At 42.3% G+C, this 23,371-nt stretch overlaps 1 protein-coding gene across 1 annotated transcript; it reads right to left on the reverse strand.

Moving 5' to 3' along the window:
* Window positions 1-647: 647 nt before the first annotated feature.
* LOC139563796 (deubiquitinase DESI2-like) lies at window positions 648-22,321 on the reverse strand. The gene is made up of 5 exons (XM_071382712.1): window positions 21,216-22,321; window positions 9,253-9,325; window positions 8,263-8,356; window positions 4,035-4,176; window positions 648-3,774 (listed from the first exon to the last, which is right to left on the reverse strand). The coding sequence occupies exons 1-5, from the start codon at window positions 21,252-21,254 to the stop codon at window positions 3,523-3,525; spliced, it is 600 nt and encodes a 199-aa protein (XP_071238813.1). The 5' UTR covers window positions 21,255-22,321; the 3' UTR covers window positions 648-3,522.
* Between the last annotated feature and the right edge of the window lie 1,050 nt (window positions 22,322-23,371).

A 23,371-nucleotide genomic window follows, 5' to 3' on the forward strand; every position in this document is an offset into this window, starting at 1 on the left:
CATCCGGTTGGTGTTTCAACTCAGTACCACATTTGGTGGTGAGAGGAAGATAAGTGGCCGCCAGTGGGAGAAGATGAAAACGAGATGGTTTATGGCCAACATTCTTCTAATGTTCTCATCGATGAAATATTTGATCTCAATACAGTGTTCAAAACTAGAATATGTTACGAACAGAGTGGGACTACGTTTTCTAGACTTCACCCTTGGCCAAAGTTTTTAAAAATTGCGTTTAGGACCGCAAGCGCGAATTAAGATACTGCACAGGCGCACTTCAAATTAGGCGTTCCCTATCGGAAATATGCAAATCAATGCTAGAACGAGCCAATAGACTCTCACTGGCTCGTGTTTAGCTCTGCCCACCTTCTTGCTTGTTCTGCCCACTATGAGTAATTTACTCCCAGAGGAAACGACATGCTGTGGTCTATCTTGGGTTAGTTATAAAAATATATATCTTTGCTCCTGCACCCTAAACATCTCCTTAACAAAAATGTACTGAAAATATACATACAAAATAGCCAGATCTTTATGACACATTTCCCAACATCCTGCTGGCCATCTCATCTGACTGAAAACAAAATAAGATTTTCCTCCCATTCAATGGTGTTCATTTCAGACGGTGTGGCCAAACTCAAGGACAGGACAACATATTACTGCTATTCTTCTATCTTTACTCTATTACCATTCTCAACATTTGTGGCATCGTCTTACAATTCGATAAAGCACATACATAATACAATAGAAAAGGTCTTCTCTGTAGAAAGTACCAAAAATTATTTCAATGTTGAGCATGGAATACTGACCTTTACGGAACCCATTTCAATTTCAAGATAACAACAACAACAAAAAATCTTCCTGAATTAAAAAAACAAAAACAACGTAAAAAAAATTAATACAAATATGGATGATTTAAAAATAAGTATATAAACAAATAAATATAGTTATTTTATTTTGCCCAGTTGTCATGGAGATGATGGATAATAATGAGACACCTGTGTAATAAGCACAGGTCATGTGATTTCCTTCCTGAGAGGAGGGGGGGGGGGTACAGAGGGATGGATGCAGACAGACAGACAGTAAACCAAGGAGGAGAAGAGAAAGAGAGGACAATATTGTCCTCCAGAAAGACTTATGTACGGAATGCAATGGACTGGACTTCAGAATGGAAACTATTGAGTCTACCAGAGCAGTTGTAATATAATGCAGGAACAGAACAGAATAACATGTAGCCTAACGTCTGTCTCATCTGGAAACAGCATTATTGATATTGTTTGATAGGATGGTAGTCAGTGTAATACTCTAGTCCAGGACTGGCTGACTGGTAGGACAACTGGCTGACTGGTAGGACAACTGACTGACCGGTAGGACAACTGGCTGACTGGTAGGACAACTGACTGACTGGTAGGACATCTGGTTGACTGGTAGGACAACTGACTGACTGGTAGGACAACTGACTGACTGGTAGAACAACTGACTGACTGGTAGGACAACTGACTGACTGGTAGAACAACTGACTGACTGGTAGGACAACTGACTGACTGGTAGAACAACTGGCTGACTGGTAGGACAACTGACTGACCGGTAGAACATCTGGTTGACTGGTAGGACAACTGACTGACTGGTAGGACAACTGACTGACTGGTAGAACAACTGACTGACTGGTAGGACAACTGACTGACTGGTAGAACAACTGGCTGACTGGTAGGACAACTTCCCCTCCTTGTTTCAGGGATCACCTGTGAATCCAACACATTAAGAGACATAACCTCACCAATCAAAAGACATCTCACAACAAATACCCCTTTTCCTTCACACAATGCCCTAACTGTAACCCCCCCCCCCCCTCGACAGGCCCCCAGACCCCTCACACACCTACTCAATCACTCTCTGGGGAGGAGGGGTCAAGAAAAAGAGGAGTTGTATGAACAGAACACTGTGATTCAACAACTATGAGCTTCACTTTCACTGCTGAGATTTCTGATGTTGTGCGTCGACTGATCGGTCACAACGGCTGAGCTTCCTCGATCAGGTTTCTGTTTCATCTCCTGATGAAAGATTGAATGATTCCCATTGAAGAAATGTGTAAATGCACGTTTCAGAGACATCTGCCAGTGTTATTCATCATATATTATGGTAGTACGTAGCTATTTATATGGGAGGGGGGACGGACAATGTCTGGTTAAACAATACATGAGACCATGAAATAGACAAATAACACCCAAATATATAATACTAATACGATAAAATGTAATCATTGAAATCAATATGGTTCAAAACTAATTTCGATGTCTTCACTTTTGTCCAAACCTTTGCACATCATTTTCAGTTAAGAATGACGTTTAACAGAAATGTGATGGTTTAAATCCCACATGTAATTACTCCTTCTAAACAGAGCACATATCACTATATATATGGTTCATATCACTATATATAGTGCACTACAACGTCCCAAAAAATGGCCAGAATATTAACTCCACCCCTCCCCCACACACATAAACAAAACGTCTTTGAAGTTAAGACTGAAGGCCCAAGTAAGGAGGTTATTGAACACGTACCCTATTGAAATGAGCAGCAAGTAACATCCTGCTAAAGTTACAATACCAGTAGTCTCAGGCAGAGACATACTTAGGCGTCGTCCCAAATGGAACCCTATGCTCTGGATAGGGCACTTATTTTGACAAGAGCCATATTGGCCCTTGTCAACAACAAAAAATTGTGCACTATATAGGGAATAGGGTTTCATAGGGCTCTGGTCTAAAATAGTGCACTATATATAGGGAATAGGGTGCCATAGGGATCTGGTCTAAAATAGTGCACTATATAGGGAATAGGGTTCCATAGGGCTCTGGTCTAAAATAGTGCACTATATAGGGAATAGGGTGCCATAGGGCTCTGGTCTAAAGTAGTGCACTATATATAGGGAATAGGGTTCCATAGGGCTCTGGACTAAAATAGTTCACTATATAGGGAATAGGGTTCCATTTGGGACATCACTTTAGATGTATCTTTGTGGTGTCTGATATCCGTCTACTCTACAATAGAAGGAGTTCCGCAAGAAGGGAATCAGGGTGGATCAGGGATGAAGGCTGACAAAGGTTTAAAAGTTCATGGAAAAAGAGAAATACTACAAAGTAGCCCAGACCTACAGTACATCATGTAGCTGTGGTCAATCTAAAAGAGCCATGCCATGCTCTGAGTTAGTTGGTCAACAAACCTATAACAAATCCCCCTTCAGAATATATCTACCATATCTAAAAAGGAAGAAAGCCAGGGGATCTGTAGGTTTTGCAGGTCCCCTGGCCCCGGCGGGCTCCGCGAGCTAGTAGGCTAACTAATCATCTGTCCCCGTCTCTGTTCTCAGGGGTGGTACTATGAGGTCAGGTGGTTATTCAGTCAGGCCCACAGATATTACATCACTACATCCCCAGCACAGGTGACCTGGTGACCTTCTGGTCCAGTGTTCGAAGGTCAAAGGTAATTGAGAGAGTCCTATTGGCTGTTCTCTTCAGACCTACAGTCATTGGCTCAGACCCGTGTATGGCGACAGCTGTGTGAGGATCCGGCGCCCGCCCCGGCGGTCCCGGAGGCTGAGTTGGGGTCCTCGTCGCTGGACTCCCCGGCCTCCCGCTCCTCCTTGCGGAGACCCATGCTGATGTGGGTCTGGAGGGCAGCGGGGGTCAGCCACTCCTTTGGGAGGCAGGTCTGGAGAAAGGGCACGCAGGAGCTGAAATAGGCCAGGCGGTTCACCCAGCGAGGGATCTCACGCCCACACAACAGCTGGAATAGAACGAGTACAAACATGTCGTCGGGAAAAGGACTGAATAATGTGGATACAGTATCGGATATGCAATTGGCAAATAAATAAAAAAACATACTCCGCAAAATATGTATTACTGTCAATAGGTAATGTTCCTTTTAAAAATGGTGGAATGGCTCTATCAGACTGTTCACAGTAAATGTCAATATAATGTATAATTCAAAATGTATAATGAAACAGTAATCGTCTGTATTGAAACGGTGATGAAACAGAAACTGACCTCAGACAGCGAGGATGAGAAGTGGTTGCAGTTCTTGTGCATTAGATGGTAGGAGTTGCCCTTGAAATCCCTCCCCAGCTCCTCCATGATTTTATCCATATCCTCCACTGCAAAGTCTGTTGTGCCCAAAGCAATAGCCTCCCTGTGTTAGAGAAAAAAATGTTTTGTAATCCTACTCACATCCTTACTGAAACTTGTGTTGAGCTATTGAAGTATACATGAAACAAAGTGAAGATTCTCTGGATGGAAACATTGTACATCTTGTCTATTAAAGTTCAGAATTATGTCATTCTGTATCATGTCATTCTGTATCATGTCATTCTGTATTATGTCATTCCGTATCATGTCATTCTGTATCATGTCATTCTGTATCATGTCATTCTGTATCATGTCATTCTGTATTACGTCATTCTGTATTATGTCATTCTGTATCATGTCATTCTGTATTACGTCATTCTGTATTATGTCATTCTGTATTATGTCATTCTATATTATGTCATTCTGTATCATGTCATTCTGTATCATGTCATTCTGTATTACGTCATTCTGTATTACGTCATTCTGTATCATGTCATTCTGTATCACGTCATTCTGTATCATGTCATTCTGTATCACGTCATTCTGTATTATGTCATTCTGTATCATGTCATTCTGTATTATGTCATTCTGTATTATGTCATTCTGTATTATGTCATTCTGTATTATGTCATTCTGTATTATGTCATTCTGTATTATGTAATTCTGTATCATGTCATTCTGTATCATGTCATTCTGTATTATGTCATTCTGTATTATGTCATTCTGTATCATGTCATTCTGTATTATGTCATTCTGTATCATGTCATTCTGTATCATGTCATTCTGTATTATGTCATTCTGTATTATGTCATTCTGTATCATGTCATTCTGTATTATGTCATTCTGTATTATGTCATTCTGTATTATGTCATTCTGTATCATGTCATTCTGTATCATGTCATTCTGTATCATGTCATTCTGTATCATGTCATTCTGTATCATTTCATTCTGTATCATGTCATTCTGTATCATGTCATTCTGTATCATGTCATTCTATATTATGTCATTCTGTATTATGTCATTCTGTATCATGTCATTCTGTATCATGTCATTCTGTATCATGTCATTCTGTATCATGTCATTCTATATTATGTCATTCTGTATCATGTCATTCTGTATCATGTCATTCTGTATTACGTCATTCTGTATTACGTCATTCTGTATTACGTCATTCTATATTACTTCATTCTGTATTATGTCATTCTGTATTATGTCATTCTATATCACGTCATTCTGTATCATGTCATTCTGTATTATGTCATTCTGTATTATGTCATTCTGTATTATGTCATTCTATATTACGTCATTCTGTATCACGTCATTCTGTATCATGTCATTCTGTATTATGTCATTCTGTATCATGTCATTCTGTATCATGTCATTCTGTATCATGTCATTCCGTATTATGTCATTCCGTATCATGTCATTCTGTATTATTTCATTCTGTATCATGTCATTCTGTATCATGTCATTCTGTATTATGTCATTCTGTATTATGTCATTCTGTATTATGTCATTCTGTATTATGTCATTCTGTATCATGTCATTCTGTATCATGTCATTCTGTATTATGTCATTCTGTATCATGTCATTCTGTATCATGTCATTCTGTATCATGTCATTCTGTATTATGTCATTCTGTATTATGTCATTCTGTATCATGTCATTCTGTATCATGTCATTCTGTATTATGTCATTCTGTATCATGTCATTCTGTATCATGTCATTCTGTATCATGTCATTCTGTATTATGTCATTCTGTATCATGTCATTCTGTATCATGTCATTCTGTATTATGTCATTCTGTATCATGTCATTCTGTATTATGTCATTCTGTATCATGTCATATTCTGTATTATATAATTCTGTATCATGTCATTCTATATCATGTCATTCTGTATTATGTCCTTCTGTATTATGTCCTTCTGTATCATGTCATTCTGTATCATGTCATTCTGTATCATGTCATTCTGTATCATGTCATTCTGTATTATGTCATTCTGTATCATGTCATTCTGTATCATGTCATTCTGTATCATGTCATTCTGTATCATGTCAAATTCTGTATTATGTCATTCTGTATCATGTTACATTCTGTATTATGTTACATTCTGTATCATGTCATTCTGTATCATGTCATTCTGTATCATGTCATTCTGTATCATGTCAAATTCTGTATTATGTCATTCTGTATTATGTCATTCTGTATCATGTTACATTCTGTATCATGTTACATTCTGTATCATGTCATTCTGTATCATGTCATTCTGTATCATGTCATTCTCATTCTGTATCATGTCACATTCTGTATCATGTCATTCTGTATCATGTCATTCTGTATCATGTCAAATTCTGTGTTATGTCATTCTGTATTATGTCATTCTGTATCATGTTAAATTCTGTATTATGTCATTCTGTATCATGTCATTCTGTATCATGTCAAATTCTGTGTTATGTCATTCTGTATTATGTCATTCTGTTTCATGTTAAATTCTGTATTATGTCATTCTGTATCATGTCATTCTGTATCATGTCAAATTCTGTATTATGTCATTCTGTATCATGTCATATTCTGTATTATGTCATTCTGTATCATGTCATTCTGTATTATGTCATTCTGTATCATGTCATTCTGTATCATGTCATTCTGTATCATGTCATTCTGTATCATGTCAAATTCTGTATTATGTCATTCTGTATCATGTCATATTCTGTATTATGTCATTCTGTATCATGTCATTCTGTATCATGTCAAATTCTGTATCATGTCATTCTGTATCATGTCATTCTGTATCACGTTTCATGTTTTGTGTTGTTTTTGTGGACCCCAGGAAGAGTAGCTGCTGCTTCTGCAACAGCTAATGGGGATCCAGATAAACTAGCAAAATGAAAGGTGGTAATTGGGTGCATATAGTGTTATTCTATCCCCGTATAGAAACCAGTAACAGTCACTCCCGTCCCAAACACAAACCATCAAGCTAAAACGAATGAATACAAGGCCGCTGCTCAGTAAGCCATGTCTGAGTCCCAAATTGCATGTCTGAGTCCCAAATTGCATGTCTGCGTCCCAAATTGCATGTCTATGTCCCAAATTGCATGTCTGTGTCCCAAATTGCATGTCTGCGTTCCAAATTGCATGTCTGTGTCCCAAATTGCACGTCTGTGTCCCAAATTGCACGTCTACGTCCCAAATTGCATGTCTGCATCCCAAATTGCATGTCTACATCCCAAATTGCATGTCTACGTCCCAAATTGCATGTCTGCGTCCCAAATTGCATGTCTACGTCCCAAATTGCATGTCTGTGTCCCAAATTGCATGTCTGTGTCCCAAATTGCATGTCTACGTCCCAAATTGCATGTCTACGTCCCAAATTGCATGTCTACGTCCCAAATTGCATGTCTACGTCCCAAATTGCATGTCTACGTCCCAAATTGCATGTCTACGTCCCAAATTGCATGTCTACGTCCCAAATTGCATGTCTACATCCCAAATTGCATGTCTACATCCCAAATTGCATGTCTACATCCCAAATTGCATGTCTACGTCCCAAATTGCATGTCTACGTCCCAAATTGCATGTCTGTGTCCCAAATTGCATGTCTACGTCCCAAATTGCATGTCTACGTCCCAAATTGCATGTCTACGTCCCAAATTGCATGTCTACGTCCCAAATTGCATGTCTACGTCCCAAATTGCATGTCTACGTCCCAAATTGCATGTCTACGTCCCAAATTGCATGTCTACGTCCCAAATTGCATGTCTACGTCCCAAATTGCATGTCTACATCCCAAATTGCATGTCTGCGTTCCAAATTGCATGTCTACATCCCAAATTGCATGTCTGCGTTCCAAATTGCATGTCTGTGTCCCAAATTGCACGTCTGTGTCCCAAATTGCACGTCTGTGTCCCAAATTGCACGTCTGCGTCCCAAATTGCATGTCTACGTCCCAAATTGCATGTCTGCGTCCCAAATGTAGTCTTATGGGCCTTGGTCAAAAAGGGAATAGGGTGCAGTTTGGGATACATTGTAATGTTGTCTTCACATTGCTACTGTATGAAACAGCGGCCATTGTCCACTTCTTTATGTGATTAGGCACTTTGTGTACCCGTGTGTGTGTGTGTGTGTGTGTGTGTTTTAATGTAAACTCACTTGAACTTGAAGGTCTCTCCTAATTCAGTGGCGTTTCCAGGATTGATTTCAAATATGCCACTGAAGGGATACGGGTGGCCGCCATATGCAAACTCTGTAGTGAAGAGGAGGAATAAGAAACACACGAGGTAAATGTGCTATCTTCATAGAGACAGCTCACGATACGGGCATGAGAAGAATGATGGCTATCGCCACCTTGCTTTCCAACAAAGGTACATGAACCGTGTAGCTAAGCTGAAGGTGAGACGATATCGTGCTGTGTGAGACGATATCGTGCTGTGTGAGACGATATCGTGCTGTGTGAGACGATATCGTGCTGTGTGAGACGATATCGTGCGGTGTGAGAATCTCTATGGAATATAAGCTGTATTATAGAGCCATTATGGAATAGAAGCTGTGTTATAGAATCTCTATGGAATAGAAGCTGTGTTATGGAGTCATTATGGAATAGAACCTGTGTTATAGAAGCTCTATGGAATATAAGATGTGTTATAGAATCTCTATGGAATAGAAGCTGTGTTACATAATCTCTATGGAATAGAAGATGTATTATAGAATATCTATGGAATAGAAGCTGTATTATAGAATCTTTATGGAATAGAAGCTGTGTTATAGAGTCATTGTGGAATAGAAGCTGTGTTATAGAATCTCTATGGAATAGAAGCTGTGTTATAGAATCTCTATGGAATAGAAGCTGTGTTATAGAATCTCTATGGAATAGAAGCTGTGTTATAGAGTCATTATGGAATAGAAGCTGTGTTATAGAATCTCTATGGAATAGAAGCTGTGTTATAGAATCTCTATGGAATAGAAGCTGTGTTATAGAATCTCTATGGAATAGAAGCTGTGTTATAGAATCTCTATGGAATAGAAGTTGTGTTATGGAGTCATTATGGAATAGAAGCCACATTTCACATTTCCTCTCCATTTTGCCATCAACACAATGAATAAGTAAAGGAATGAGAAAGTAGTGAAGGTCTTCCTCTGTACCTCGGCCATAGATCTCAATGCCTGAGTGGTAGACTCCAACACCCAGAGTGGAAGTGTACTCATTGATCCAGTACTAGAACGAGAGAGAGAGAGAGAGAGAGAGAGAGGGAGAGAGAGAGAGGGAGAGAGAAAAGTGTGGTTTAAAACAGTATCCTGGAAAGGTTGGAATGCTCTTTTTTCAATTGATTCATTTTTTTATTTTATTTTTTATTTAAAAAGGCAAGTCAGTTAAGAACAAATTATTATTTTCAATGACGGCCTAGGAACAGTGGGTTAAACTGCCTGTTCAAGGGCAGAACGACAGATTGTACCTTGTCAGTGTAACAGTATAACTTTAGTCCGTCCCCTTGCGCGAACCAGGGACCCTCTGCACACATCAACAACAGTCACCCACGAAGCATCGTTACCCATCGCTCCACAAAAGCCGCGGCCCTTGCAGAGCAAGGGGAATCACTACTTCAAGGTCTCAGAGCAAGTGACGTCACCGATTGAAAGGCTATTAGCGTGCACCACCGCTAACTAGCTAGCCATTTCACATCCGTTACATCAGCTCGGGGATTCGAACTCGCAACCTATCGGTTACTAGTCCGAAACCACTAGACTACCCTGCCGCCTCATTCTCCTAAGGATACAGAGTAAATCGTAGTACAACATATCTGGAGACTGTTTATGGTTTTGATCAGATCCATACACCAGGGTTAAGTTTGATAAGTGCATACAAACCTATCATACATCTCCATTATGACATGGCTTCCACTGAATGCAGGGTAAGTGGCTAGATGAACAGGATATTGATGCTCATGGACAGGATATTGACGCTCATGGACAGGATATTGATGCTCGTGGACAGGATATTGATGCTCGTGGACAGGATATTGATGCTCGTGGACAGGATATTGATGCTCGTGGACAGGATATTGATGCTCGTGGACAGGATATTGATGCTCGTGGACAGGATATTGATGCTCGTGTACAGGATATTGATGCTCGTGGACAGGATATTGACGCTCGTGGACAGGATATTGACGCTCATGGACAGGATATTGATGCTCGTGGACATGATATTGATGCTCGTGGACAGGATATTGATGGTCATGGACAGGATTTTGATGTTCGCGGACATGATATTGATGCTCATGGACAGGATATTGACGCTCGTGGACAGGATATTGATGCTCGTGGACAGGATATTGATGCTCGTGTACAGGATATTGATGCTCGTGGACAGGATATTGACGCTCATGGACAGGATATTGACGCTCATGGACAGGATATTGATGCTCGTGGACATGATATTGATACTCGTGGACAGGATACTGATGTTCGCGGACAGGATATTGATGCTCGTGAACAGGATATTGATGCTCGTGGATATTGATGCTCGTGGACAGGATATTGATGCCCGTGGACAGGATATTGACGCTCATGGACAGGATATTGATGCTCGTGGACATGATATTGATACTCGTGGACAGGATACTGATGTTCGCGGACAGGATATTGATGCTCGTGAACAGGATATTGATGCTCGTGGATATTGATGCCCGTGGACAGGATATTGACGCTCATGGACAGGATATTGATGCTCATGGACAGGCATGATAAATAGAGTAAAGTCTGCGATATGGTTTGCTTACAACTATGCTATAACTACTGTGTGTGAGAGAGAGAGAGAAGAGAGAGAAAGAGAGAATGTATGCAGTGAAATGGGCCTGTCAGGCAGTGTGACCAACCAGGCCAGTGACCATTTGGAAACTCTAAATCGCTGAATTTAAAAATAAAAAATAAAGTAGATATTTGCATTATGCATGATAGTATTTTCCTTTCAAATCCAGAAATGAATGCAAAGTAAATTATAATCCAAAATGTAAATACAAGCAGGTCTGACAACCGAGCACCTGTTCACAGAAACACAGTCGGGGGAGGGGAAGGGATGTCGATCGTGTCAGTGAAATGACAGTGTAGTGCATTTCTTCAAAACAGGCTCTCACATGGAACAGTCTGAACACCCCGTCTGTATTACAATTGGTGGACCGATAATGCAAAAGAATCGAACTGTAATTTGTGTACTGGCGGAATGAAGTTCTGTGTTATTGGTCTTCGTTTGAACCTGACACCATCTGTACACCGCTGGAAGAGTGAGCTCTTGGTATTTGTTAAATCAATGCCTTGCATCTCTTTGGTCTAAGGCTGTGATGATGCATGCGGTCTCTGAGCACCTCCCACATTCAACTGTCTGTCTGTCTATGTACAAAATGGCATCACACCTCACTACACATTATCCTCCAGTTCTCTCTCTCTCTCTCTCTCTCTCTCTCTCTCTCTCTCTCTCTCTCTCTCTCTCTCTCTCTCTCTCTCTCTCTCTCTCTCTCTCTCTCTCTCTCTCTCTCTCTCTCTCTCTCTCTCTCTCTCTCTCTCTCTCTCTCTCTCTCTCTCTCTCTCTCTCTCTCTCTCTCTCTCTCTCTCTCTCTCTCTCTCTCTCTCTCTCTCTCTCTCTCTCTCTCTCTCTCTCTCTCTCTCTCTCTCTCTCTCTCTCTCTCTCTCTCTGAAATCGACCCATCAATCCTTCTCTCACTAGCTAGGTTTCAATCCAATTGGCGAAAGATTGAAATGGAAAGATGCATAAAGATAATATCAGCATTTTCACACCAGTGGTGCGTTTCCACCAAACGGACTTGCTGAGGATAACAAGCAGTCCGTGATGACATATTGGTGACATAGTGATGACAGTGCACATAAAAAGGTACTTATTCATGTAAAAAAAAAAAAGTGTTATGTATCGAAGAAAAATCTAAAGTGTTTCCATGGCATTTTCAAGTCTACCGATAGTTTTATCACAAAAACTGCTGCATTAAATAGCAAAAAATACCCACTCTGATCTTGGCACATGCCCTCTAGCCAACAGCTCACAGAGACAGTGTGGGTAGGCTAGTCTAAATGATGAGACTATTACGGACAATACCGATTTTAATTACTTGTCAAATGGCCCGCCAAGCATCGATCATCATGTCACCAGAATAACACCCTCGATATTTATTGGATAAGGAGCATGAAGCGCATCACCCTGTGAAGTTCACAACTCATTTCATCTGTAGCCTCATAAACTCGTCGTAGTGGGACGACCACACCACATATGATCAAGTCGACTGACTCCTAGTTTACTTCCATATGATGAATATTATACCAATATTTGCACGCATATCAAAATTCACACACACCACAAATTAATTCTGACAGACACAAAAAAGAACCCACCATCTGCGGACATTTCCTGTTTCCGTAAACCCCCATGTCATTACTTTTTAATGCGTCAGGTAATTCATCCGCATTAAACGGTTGGATGGAAACCTGGTTACTGCAGAGATTACAGTCATTCAGAGATTACAGTCATTCAGATTACAGTCATTCTGAGATTACAGTCATTCTGAGATTACAGTCATTCAGAGATTACAGTCATTCAGAGATTACAGTCATTCTGAGTACAGTCATTCAGAGATTACAGTCATTCAGAGATTACAGTCATTCAGAGATTACAGTCATTCAGAGAGTACAGTCATTCAGAGTACAGTCATTCTGAGTACAGTCATTCTGAGATTACAGTCATTCAGAGATTACAGTCATTCAGAGTACAGTCATTCTGAGTACAGTCATTCAGATATTACAGTCATTCAGAGAGTACAGTCATTCAGAGATTACAGTCATTCAGAGATTACAGTCATTCAGAGTACAGTCATTCAGATTACAGTCATTCAGAGTACAGTCATTCAGAGTACAGTCATTATGAGATTACAGTCATTCAGAGTACAGTCATTCAGAGTACAGTCATTCTGAGATTACAGTCATTCAGAGTACAGTCATTCAGAGATTACAGTCATTCAGAGATTACAGTCATTCAGAGTACAGTCATTCAGAGATTACAGTCATTCAGAGTACAGTCATTCAGAGATTACAGTCATTCATAGTACAGTCATTCAGAGTACAGTCATTCTGAGATTACAGTCATTCAGAGATTACAGTCATTCAGAGTACAGTCATTCAGAGTACAGTCATTCTGAGATTACAATCATTCTGAGATTACAGTCATTCTGAGTACAGTCATTCAGAGTACAGTCATTCAGAGTACAGTCATTCTGAGATTACAGTCATTCAGAGATTACAGTCATTCAGAGATTACAGTCATTCAGAGTACAGTCATTCTGAGATTACAGTCATTCAGATATTACAGTCATTCAGAGAGTACAGTCATTCAGAGATTACAGTCATTCAGAGAGTACAGTCATTCAGAGTACAGTCATTCAGATTACAGTCATTCAGAGATTACAGTCATTCAGAGTACAGTCATTCTGAGATTACAGTCATTCAGATATTACAGTCATTCAGAGTACAGTCATTATGAGATTACAGTCATTCAGAGTACAGTCATTCAGAGTACAGATCTTTACCCTTCTTCCCAAGTGTGCACTTGGATTTAAAAACGGCCGAAGGGAGTCTTCAATCAATCAACCAATCAAATGTTTTTTATGAAGTTCGGTTCAATTCCCAAGGGGGACCAGTATGAAAAAAGTCTGAAAATGTATGGACTCTATAATGTAAGTCTCTCTGGATGAGAGCGTCTGCTAAATGACTCCCTACTGTAAGTCTCTGGATCAGAGAGTCTGCTAAATGACTCACTACTGTAAGTCTCTGGATCAGAGAGTCTGTTAAATGACTCTCTACTGTAAGTCTCTCTGGATAAGAGAGTCTGCTAAATTACTCACTACTGTAAGTCTCTCTGGATGAGAGTGTCTGCTAAATGACTCACTACTGTAAGTCTCTCTGGATAAGAGAGTCTGCTAAATGACTAACTACTGTAAGTCTCCCTGGATCAGAGAGTCTGTTAAATGACTCACTACTGTAGTGGTTCTGGATCAGAGAGTCTGTTAAATGACTCACTACTGTAAGTCTCTGGATCAGAGAGTCTGTTAAATGACTCACTACTGTAGTGGTTCTGGATCAGAGAGTCTGTTAAATGACTCACTACTGTAAGTCTCTCTGGATAAGAGTCTGCTAAATGACTCACTACTGTAAGTCTCTGGATCAGAGAGTCTGTTAAATGACTCACTACTGTAGTCTCTCTGGATAAGAGAGTCTGCTAAACGACTCACTACTGTAAGTCTCTCTGGATAAGAGAGTCTGCTAAATGACTCACTACTGTAAGTCTCTCTGCATAAGAGAGTCTGTTAAATGACTCACTACTGTAGTCTCTCTGGATAAGAGAGTCTGCTAAATGACTCACTACTGTAAGTCTCTCTGCATAAGAGAGTCTGCTAAATGACTCACTACTGTAAGTCTCTCTGGATGAGAGGGTCTGCTAAATGACTCACTACTGTAGTCGCTCTGGATAAGAGTCTGTTAAATGACTCACTACTGTAGTCTCTCTGGATAAGAGAGTATGTTAAATGACTCACTATTGTAGTCTCTCTGGATAAGAGAGTCTGTTAAATGACTCTCTACTGTAAGTCTCTCTGGATGAGAGCGTCTGCTAAATGACTCACTACTGTAAGTCTCTGGATAAGAGCGTCTGCTAAATGACTCACTACTGTAAGTCTCTCTGGATAAGAGCCTCTGTTAAATGACTCACTACTGTAAGTCTCTCTGGATAAGAGAGTCTGTTAAATGACTCACTACTGTAGTCTCTCTGGATAAGAGAGTCTGCTAAATGACTCACTACTGTAAGTCTCTCTGGATGAGAGCGTCTGCTAAATGACTCACTACTGTAAGTCTCTCTGGATGAGAGCGTCTGCTAAATGACTCACTACTGTAAGTCTCTCTGGATAAGAGAGTCTGCTAAATGACTCACTACTGTAAGTCTCTCTGGATGAGAGCGTCTGCTAAATGACTCACTACTGTAAGTCTCTCTGGATAAGAGAGTCTGTTAAATGACTCACTACTGTAGTGTCTCTGGATGAGAGAGTCTGTTAAATGACTCACTACTGTAGTCTCTCTGGATGAGAGAGTCAGCTAAATGACTCACTACTGTAAGTCTCTCTGGATGAGAGCGTCTGCTAAATGACTAAAATGTACATCATCTCCACCAATCCATTCTGGTTATAGTTCACACAAAGGGAAGAAAATTGGGATGAAGCCTATGACTCTCAATCTAAGCCATTATCACTCTTTCTGGTTGCCTGGCTACCCATCCACATCACCCAGCCAAACTGGTGTTTCTTCTCCACCATGAGTCTGGATTCATCATGAGTCTGGATTAACCATGAGTCTGGAATCATCATGAGTCTGGAATCACCATGAGTCTGGAATCATCATGAGTCTGGATTCACCATGAGTCTGGATTCACCATGAGTCTGGATTCACAATGAGTCTGGAATCATCATGAGTCTGGATTCACCATGAGTCTGGAATCACCATGAGTCTGGAATCATCATGAGTCTGGATTCACCATGAGTCTGGAATCATCATGAGTTTGGATTCACCATGAGTCTGGATTCACCATGAGTCTGGATTCACCATGAGTCTGGATTCACTATGAGTCTGGATTCACTATGAGTCTGGATTCACCATGAGTCTGGATTAACCATGAGTCTGAATTCACCATGAGTCTGGATTCACCATGAGTCTGGATTAACCATGAGTCTGGAATCATCATGAGTCTGGATTAACCATGAGTCTGGAATCATCATGAGTCTGGATTCACCATGAGTCTGGAATCATCATGAGTATGGATTCACCATGAGTCTGGATTCACCATGAGTCTGGATTCACCATGAGTCTGGATTCACCATGAGTCTGGATTAACCATGAGTCTGGATTCACCATGAGTCTGGAATCACCATGAGTCTGGATTCACCATGAGTCTGGAATCATCATGAGTCTGGAATCATCATGAGTCTGGATTCACCATGAGTCTGGATTCACCATGAGTCTGGATTCACTATGAGTCTGGATTCACTATGAGTCTGGATTCACCATGAGTCTGGATTAACCATGAGTCTGAATTCACCATGAGTCTGGATTCACCATGAGTCTGGATTAACCATGAGTCTGGAATCATCATGAGTCTGGATTAACCATGAGTCTGGAATCATCATGAGTCTGGATTCACCATGAGTCTGGATTCACCATGAGTCTGGATTCACCATGAGTCTGGATTCACCATGAGTCTGGATTAACCATGAGTCTGGATTCACCATGAGTCTGGATTCACCATGAGTCTGGATTTGCCTCCCCTACGAGTTCTAGAATGCGAACACATTCTGACAGTTCTGAACGTTCTCAGAATCTGATAGGTTGGGCAAGAGCCTACATGATGATGTTATTAACTTTGATACTCTGATTGGTTAAGAGACAATCCAATCACTGATGAATTTGTTTTGTACAACGCCCCTCATTTTGAAATCACACAAACGACTTCTAGGAGGGCAGTTTCAGACAATGTATGTAGTGATGGATAGAGCAGCGGAATTATATTCAGGCTGAGTCGTCATGGCAAAGCTTTGGGGTTGTGGCACGCAGCACTTGCATGACCTGTAGTTTTCCAGCCAATGACTTGGTCCTAGACGGGAAATGGGCTGGCTGATGGGCTAGTCAGTCTTTAGCCCAGTGGGACAAAATTAGGTGTTTTACGCAAAATTATAATGAATTTTTATTATTTCACCTTTATTTAACCAGGTAGGCTAGTTGAGAACAAGTTCTCATTTGCAACTGCGACCTGGCCAAGATAAAGCAAAGCAGTGTGACACAAACACCAACACAGAGTTACACATGGAGTAAACAAACGTACAGTCAATAACACAATAGAAAAAAAAGAAAGTCTATATACAGTGTGTGCAAATGGCATAAGGAGGTAAGGCAATAAATAGGCCATAGTAGCAAAGTAATTACAATTTAGCAGATTACCACTGGAGTGATAGATGAGCAGATGATATTGTGTAAGTAGGGATACTGGTGTGCAAAAGAGCAGTAAAGTAAATAAAAACAATATGGGGATGAGGCAGGTAGATTGGGTGGGCTATTTACAGATGGAATATGTACAGCTGCAGCGATCGGTAAGCTGCTCAGATAGCTGATGTTTAAAGTTAGTGAGGGAAATGTAAGTCTCCAGCTTCAGCGATTTTTGCAATTCGTTCCAGTCACTGGCAGCAGAGAACTGTAAGGAAAGGCGGCCAAAGGAGGTGTTGGCTTTGGGGATGAACAGTGAGATATACCTGCTGGAGCGCGTGCTACGGGTGGGTGTTGTTATCGTGACCAGTGAGCTGAGATAAGGCGAAGCTTTACCTAGCATAGACTTGTAGATGACCTGGAGCCAGTGGGTCTGACGACGAACATGTAGCGAGGGCCAGCCGACTAGAGCATACAGGTCGCAGTGGTGGGTGGTATAAGGTGCTTTAGTAACAAAACGGATGGCACTATGATAAACTGCATCTAGTTTGCTGAGTAGAGTATTGGAAGCTATTTTGTAGATGACATCGCCGAAGTCGAGGATCGGTAGGATAGTTAGTTTTACTAGGGTAAGTTTGGCGGCGTGAGTGAAGGAGGCTTTGTTGCGAAATAGAAAGCCGATTAGAGATTTGATTTTGGATTGGAGATGTTTGATATGAGTCTGAAAGGAGAGTTTACAGTCTAGCCAGACACCTAGGTATTTGTAGTTGTCCACGTATTCTAGGTTAGAACCGTCCAGAGTAGTGATGCTAGGGATGGGCGGGTGTGGGCAGCGAATGGTTGAAAACATGCATTTGGTTTTACATTTACATTTAAGTCATTTAGCATTTGACTTACAAATTGTTTTGCTAGCGTTCATGCTAATAATGGGAGCTTCTAGGGAAAGCAACTGGGCCAGTGTATTTGAAATGCCTGGGACGATTTCTGGTCCCAGCCCATCCCTCATCCCAACAGAGCAGAGCTACAGTGGGGCGGCAGGGTAGCCTAGTGGTTAGAGTGTTGGACTAGTAACTGAAAGGTTGCAAGAATGAATCCCTGAGCTGACAAGGTACAAATCTGTCGTTCTGCCCCTGAACAAGGCAGTTAACCCACCGTTCCTAGACCAGTTAACCCACCGTTCCTAGACCAGTTAACCCACCGTTCCTAGACCAGTTAACCCACCGTTCCTAGACCAGTTAACCCACCGTTCCTAGACCAGTTAACCCACCGTTCCTAGACCAGTTAACCCACCGTTCCTAGACCAGTTAACCCACCGTTCCTAGACCAGTTAACCCACCGTTCCTAGACCAGTTAACCCACCGTTCCTAGACCAGTTAACCCACCGTTCCTAGACCAGTTAACCCACCGTTCCTAGACCAGTTAACCCACCGTTCCTAGACCAGTTAACCCACCGTTCCTAGACCAGTTAACCCACCGTTCCTAGACCAGTTAACCCACCGTTCCTAGACCAGTTAACCCACCGTTCCTAGACCAGTTAACCCACCGTTCCTAGACCAGTTAACCCACCGTTCCTAGACCAGTTAACCCACCGTTCCTAGACCAGTTAACCCACCGTTCCTAGACCAGTTAACCCACCGTTCCTAGACCAGTTAACCCACCGTTCCTAGACCAGTTAACCCACCGTTCCTAGGCCAGTTAACCCACCGTTCCTAGACCAGTTAACCCACCGTTCCTAGACCAGTTAACCCACCGTTCCTAGACCAGTTAACCCACCGTTCCTAGACCAGTTAACCCACCGTTCCTAGACCAGTTAACCCACCGTTCCTAGACCAGTTAACCCACCGTTCCTAGACCAGTTAACCCACCGTTCCTAGACCAGTTAACCCACCGTTCCTAGACCAGTTAACCCACCGTTCCTAGACCAGTTAACCCACCGTTCCTAGACCAGTTAACCCACCGTTCCTAGACCAGTTAACCCACCGTTCCTAGACCAGTTAACCCACTGTTCCTAGACCAGTTAACCCACTGTTCCTAGACCAGTTAACCCACCGTTCCTAGACCAGTTAACCCACCGTTCCTAGACCAGTTAACCCACTGTTCCTAGACCAGTTAACCCACCGTTCCTAGACCAGTTAACCCACCGTTCCTAGACCAGTTAACCCACCGTTCCTAGACCAGTTAACCCACTGTTCCTAGACCAGTTAACCCACTGTTCCTAGACCAGTTAACCCACCGTTCCTAGACCAGTTAACCCACTGTTCCTAGACCAGTTAACCCACCGTTCCTAGACCAGTTAACCCACTGTTCCTAGACCAGTTAACCCACCGTTCCTAGACCAGTTAACCCACTGTTCCTAGACCAGTTAACCCACCGTTCCTAGACCAGTTAACCCACCGTTCCTAGACCAGTTAACCCACCGTTCCTAGACCAGTTAACCCACCGTTCCTAGACCAGTTAACCCACCGTTCCTAGACCAGTTAACCCACTGTTCCTAGACCAGTTAACCCACCGTTCCTAGACCAGTTAACCCACTGTTCCTAGACCAGTTAACCCACCGTTCCTAGACCAGTTAACCCACCGTTCCTAGACCAGTTAACCCACTGTTCCTAGACCAGTTAACCCACCGTTCCTAGACCAGTTAACCCACCGTTCCTAGACCAGTTAACCCACCGTTCCTAGACCAGTTAACCCACCGTTCCTAGACCAGTTAACCCACCGTTCCTAGACCAGTTAACCCACCGTTCCTAGACCAGTTAACCCACTGTTCCTAGACCAGTTAACCCACCGTTCCTAGACCAGTTAACCCACTGTTCCTAGACCAGTTAACCCACCGTTCCTAGACCAGTTAACCCACCGTTCCTAGACCAGTTAACCCACCGTTCCTAGACCAGTTAACCCACTGTTCCTAGACCAGTTAACCCACCGTTCCTAGACCAGTTAACCCACCGTTCCTAGACCAGTTAACCCACCGTTCCTAGACCAGTTAACCCACTGTTCCTAGACCAGTTAACCCACCGTTCCTAGACCAGTTAACCCACCGTTCCTAGACCAGTTAACCCACTGTTCCTAGACCAGTTAACCCACCGTTCCCAGACCAGTTAACCCACTGTTCCTAGACCAGTTAACCCACCGTTCCTAGACCAGTTAACCCACCGTTCCTAGACCAGTTAACCCACCGTTCCCAGACCAGTTAACCCACCGTTCCTAGACCAGTTAACCCACCGTTCCTAGACCAGTTAACCCACCGTTCCTAGACCAGTTAACCCACCGTTCCTAGACCAGTTAACCCACCGTTCCTAGACCAGTTAACCCACCGTTCCTAGACCAGTTAACCCACCGTTCCTAGACCAGTTAACCCACTGTTCCTAGACCAGTTAACCCACCGTTCCTAGACCAGTTAACCCACCGTTCCTAGACCAGTTAACCCACCGTTCCTAGACCAGTTAACCCACTGTTCCTAGACCAGTTAACCCACCGTTCCTAGACCAGTTAACCCACCGTTCCTAGACCAGTTAACCCACTGTTCCTAGACCAGTTAACCCACCGTTCCCAGACCAGTTAACCCACCGTTCCTAGACCAGTTAACCCACCGTTCCTAGACCAGTTAACCCACCGTTCCTAGACCAGTTAACCCACCGTTCCTAGACCAGTTAACCCACCGTTCCTAGACCAGTTAACCCACCGTTCCCAGACCAGTTAACCCACCGTTCCCAGACCAGTTAACCCACTGTTCCTAGACCAGTTATTGAAAATAAGAATTTGTTTCATAACTGACTTGCCTAGTTAAATAAATAAAACATTTTAAAAAACAGTGGGATATAATCAGGTGTTTGAGCAGATGTTACTTTCAGACATCCTCATCTGTGACTGCTGGCCTGGAGATATCTGAAGGGAGGAGAGGGGCCAACACTGCACCTGGCTGGTTGTCTACCATGGGACTCAATATCCATTCTGGTGTGTGTGTGTGTGTGTGTGTGTGTGTGTGTGTGTGTGTGTGTGTGTGTGTGTGTGTGTGTGTGTGTGTGAATAGTAGGCTAGTATGTTACATTGATTCCCATGCACAGAAAACGTCCAACACACAATCTTACCATATCATACACATTAAGGATAACAGGTTCATTGGCCATGGTTTAATGCTGAGATGGGAAGGCAGCGTCCTCCCGCTCCAGTTATAGTAGCACCTTCAGCCCCCCGACGCCCCAGAGGTGCATATAGGACGCGCTTCCCGGATGTGCGCTTCCCGGATGGGCTACTCACACTGCGCCGTATTGGATGGAGCACCGGGATAGAAGGATGGATCGAATGTCTGTCATGCCTCAGCCAAAACAAAAAAATCGGTCCAAGAATTGTACCCGTTCCAAAGCCAAGGGTATCTCGATTGTAGATGTTGAAAAAATTACTATATCAAATATCAAGGCAGCGAAACGTGAACGACGAATGTTTCGCTTTTTGTCTGTAAAGACCACAGGCACGCACATAACGGTACTAGATCCCGACCGGAGATAGCTTGCTACAGTAGCTAGCTCGAGCTAGACAGTTACAGAACTGTTGAACACGGCCATTTCTATTCCCAAAGCAAGAAAAATAGGTCCTCTGGAAACCAAATGATGGTTACCGTTAGTTTCACTTTGCTTGCCTCCGTTGTCACATTAATAGCGACGAATTGCGTGTATATTGAGATGCTAAAACAACACCGCTGGGAGGATGAATATGCGAGTGTTCGAATCCGGAAATGTCAGCCAGGTCGAGAGCCGCCTAATTTCACTTTTCTCTCAAATGCGGCCACGGAAGGCTGTAAGGCAAAAATAGATAGTCTATAAAAAGCTAGCTGGCTATAGATTCACGTATTGTTTTACGGTTGACTTTTGGCTTGTCAGCTGTGTGGTGAAAGCTAGCAACAGCGTAGACCGTATCAGTGGTGCATGATGTGGCCCTCATCACACAGACAAATCGAGAGAGTCGTGTCGTTTTGCCGTAGGTAGTCAGCTACCGTCCTCTGTCTCTGTCCGTTCAATGAGATATCCTCCCCACCCAATCGTATCTCTCACCGCAACAAAAAAAAAACGGTGTCCTCCGGTGTCGTGAAAACTGCTCAAAAGAAAGTGAATGACATCATCCGAACCGTGTGGTGCGTGCCTCACAGCTGGCGGAACGTCCTGTGGACGAGCCGGGTTCTCTGTGAATGGGAATGGGTGGATTCGATTATGTTGAGCGGTGGGAAACCGGTCTATGGCCCGTGACGTGAACGGGCAAAAGTGGTGAGGGTAGAGCACCCTTCTCAAATAGAACAATAATTTGTTGTAATTTTATTTAACCTTTATTTTACTAGGAAAGTCAGATAAGAACAAATTCTTATTTACAATGACGGTCAAGCCCGGCCAAATCCGGACGACGCTGGGACAATTATGCGCCCGCACTATGGGACTCCCAATCACGGCTGGATGTGATACAGCCTGGATTCGAACCAGGGACTGTAGTGACGCCTCTTGCACCGAGATGCAGTGCCTTTAGAGCGCTGCGCCACTCGGGGGCGGAGTAATCTGCACTGCTTGGTGATGTTGTCAACAAGGCAGCATGGTGCATCGTCCAGAAACATACATCTCTTTTCAATAAAATAATATGTTAGAATGTTTTAACTAGTTTTCATTGGGAAGGCAAATAAAGCGTTTTTATCAGAAGCAACCACTTTTGCATGTGAAAATACAAGATCCTACTCATTACTACTCATTACCTCACTTTTGTTTTGAGACATCTTCGCCCCAGGCTTTGAAAGGGACCAAATTGCCATGTTGAATACAACTGGGACCTCGGAAATCTCTTTGAAGTACTACTGAAGTCGTTTTTTGGGGTATCTGTACTTTACTTTACTATTTATATACATTTATGTCTGAGTGTTGGAGTGTGTCCCTGGCTTTCCGTAAATAAAATAAAAACACGAAAATGTTGCCACCTGGTTTGCTTAATATAAGGAACTTGAAATTATTTATTCTTTTACTTTTCATACTTAAGTATACTTAAAACCAAATACTTTTAGACTTTTACTCAAGTAGTATCTTACTGGGTGACTTTTACTTTTACTTGAGTCATTTTCTATTAAGGTATCTTTACTTTTACTGAAGTATAACAATTGTGTACTTTTTCCACCACTGAAAAAAAAAACAAGCTCCAACTGGTAAAAATCGATTTGAACATTCAACCAACTCCAGAACTCTGTCTCTTTCCAGAGGTCAGACTTTCCGAACTG

The sequence above is a fragment of the Salvelinus alpinus genome, chromosome 34, assembly GCF_045679555.1.
Source record: "Salvelinus alpinus chromosome 34, SLU_Salpinus.1, whole genome shotgun sequence".
Taxonomy (NCBI): Eukaryota; Metazoa; Chordata; class Actinopteri; order Salmoniformes; family Salmonidae; genus Salvelinus; species Salvelinus alpinus.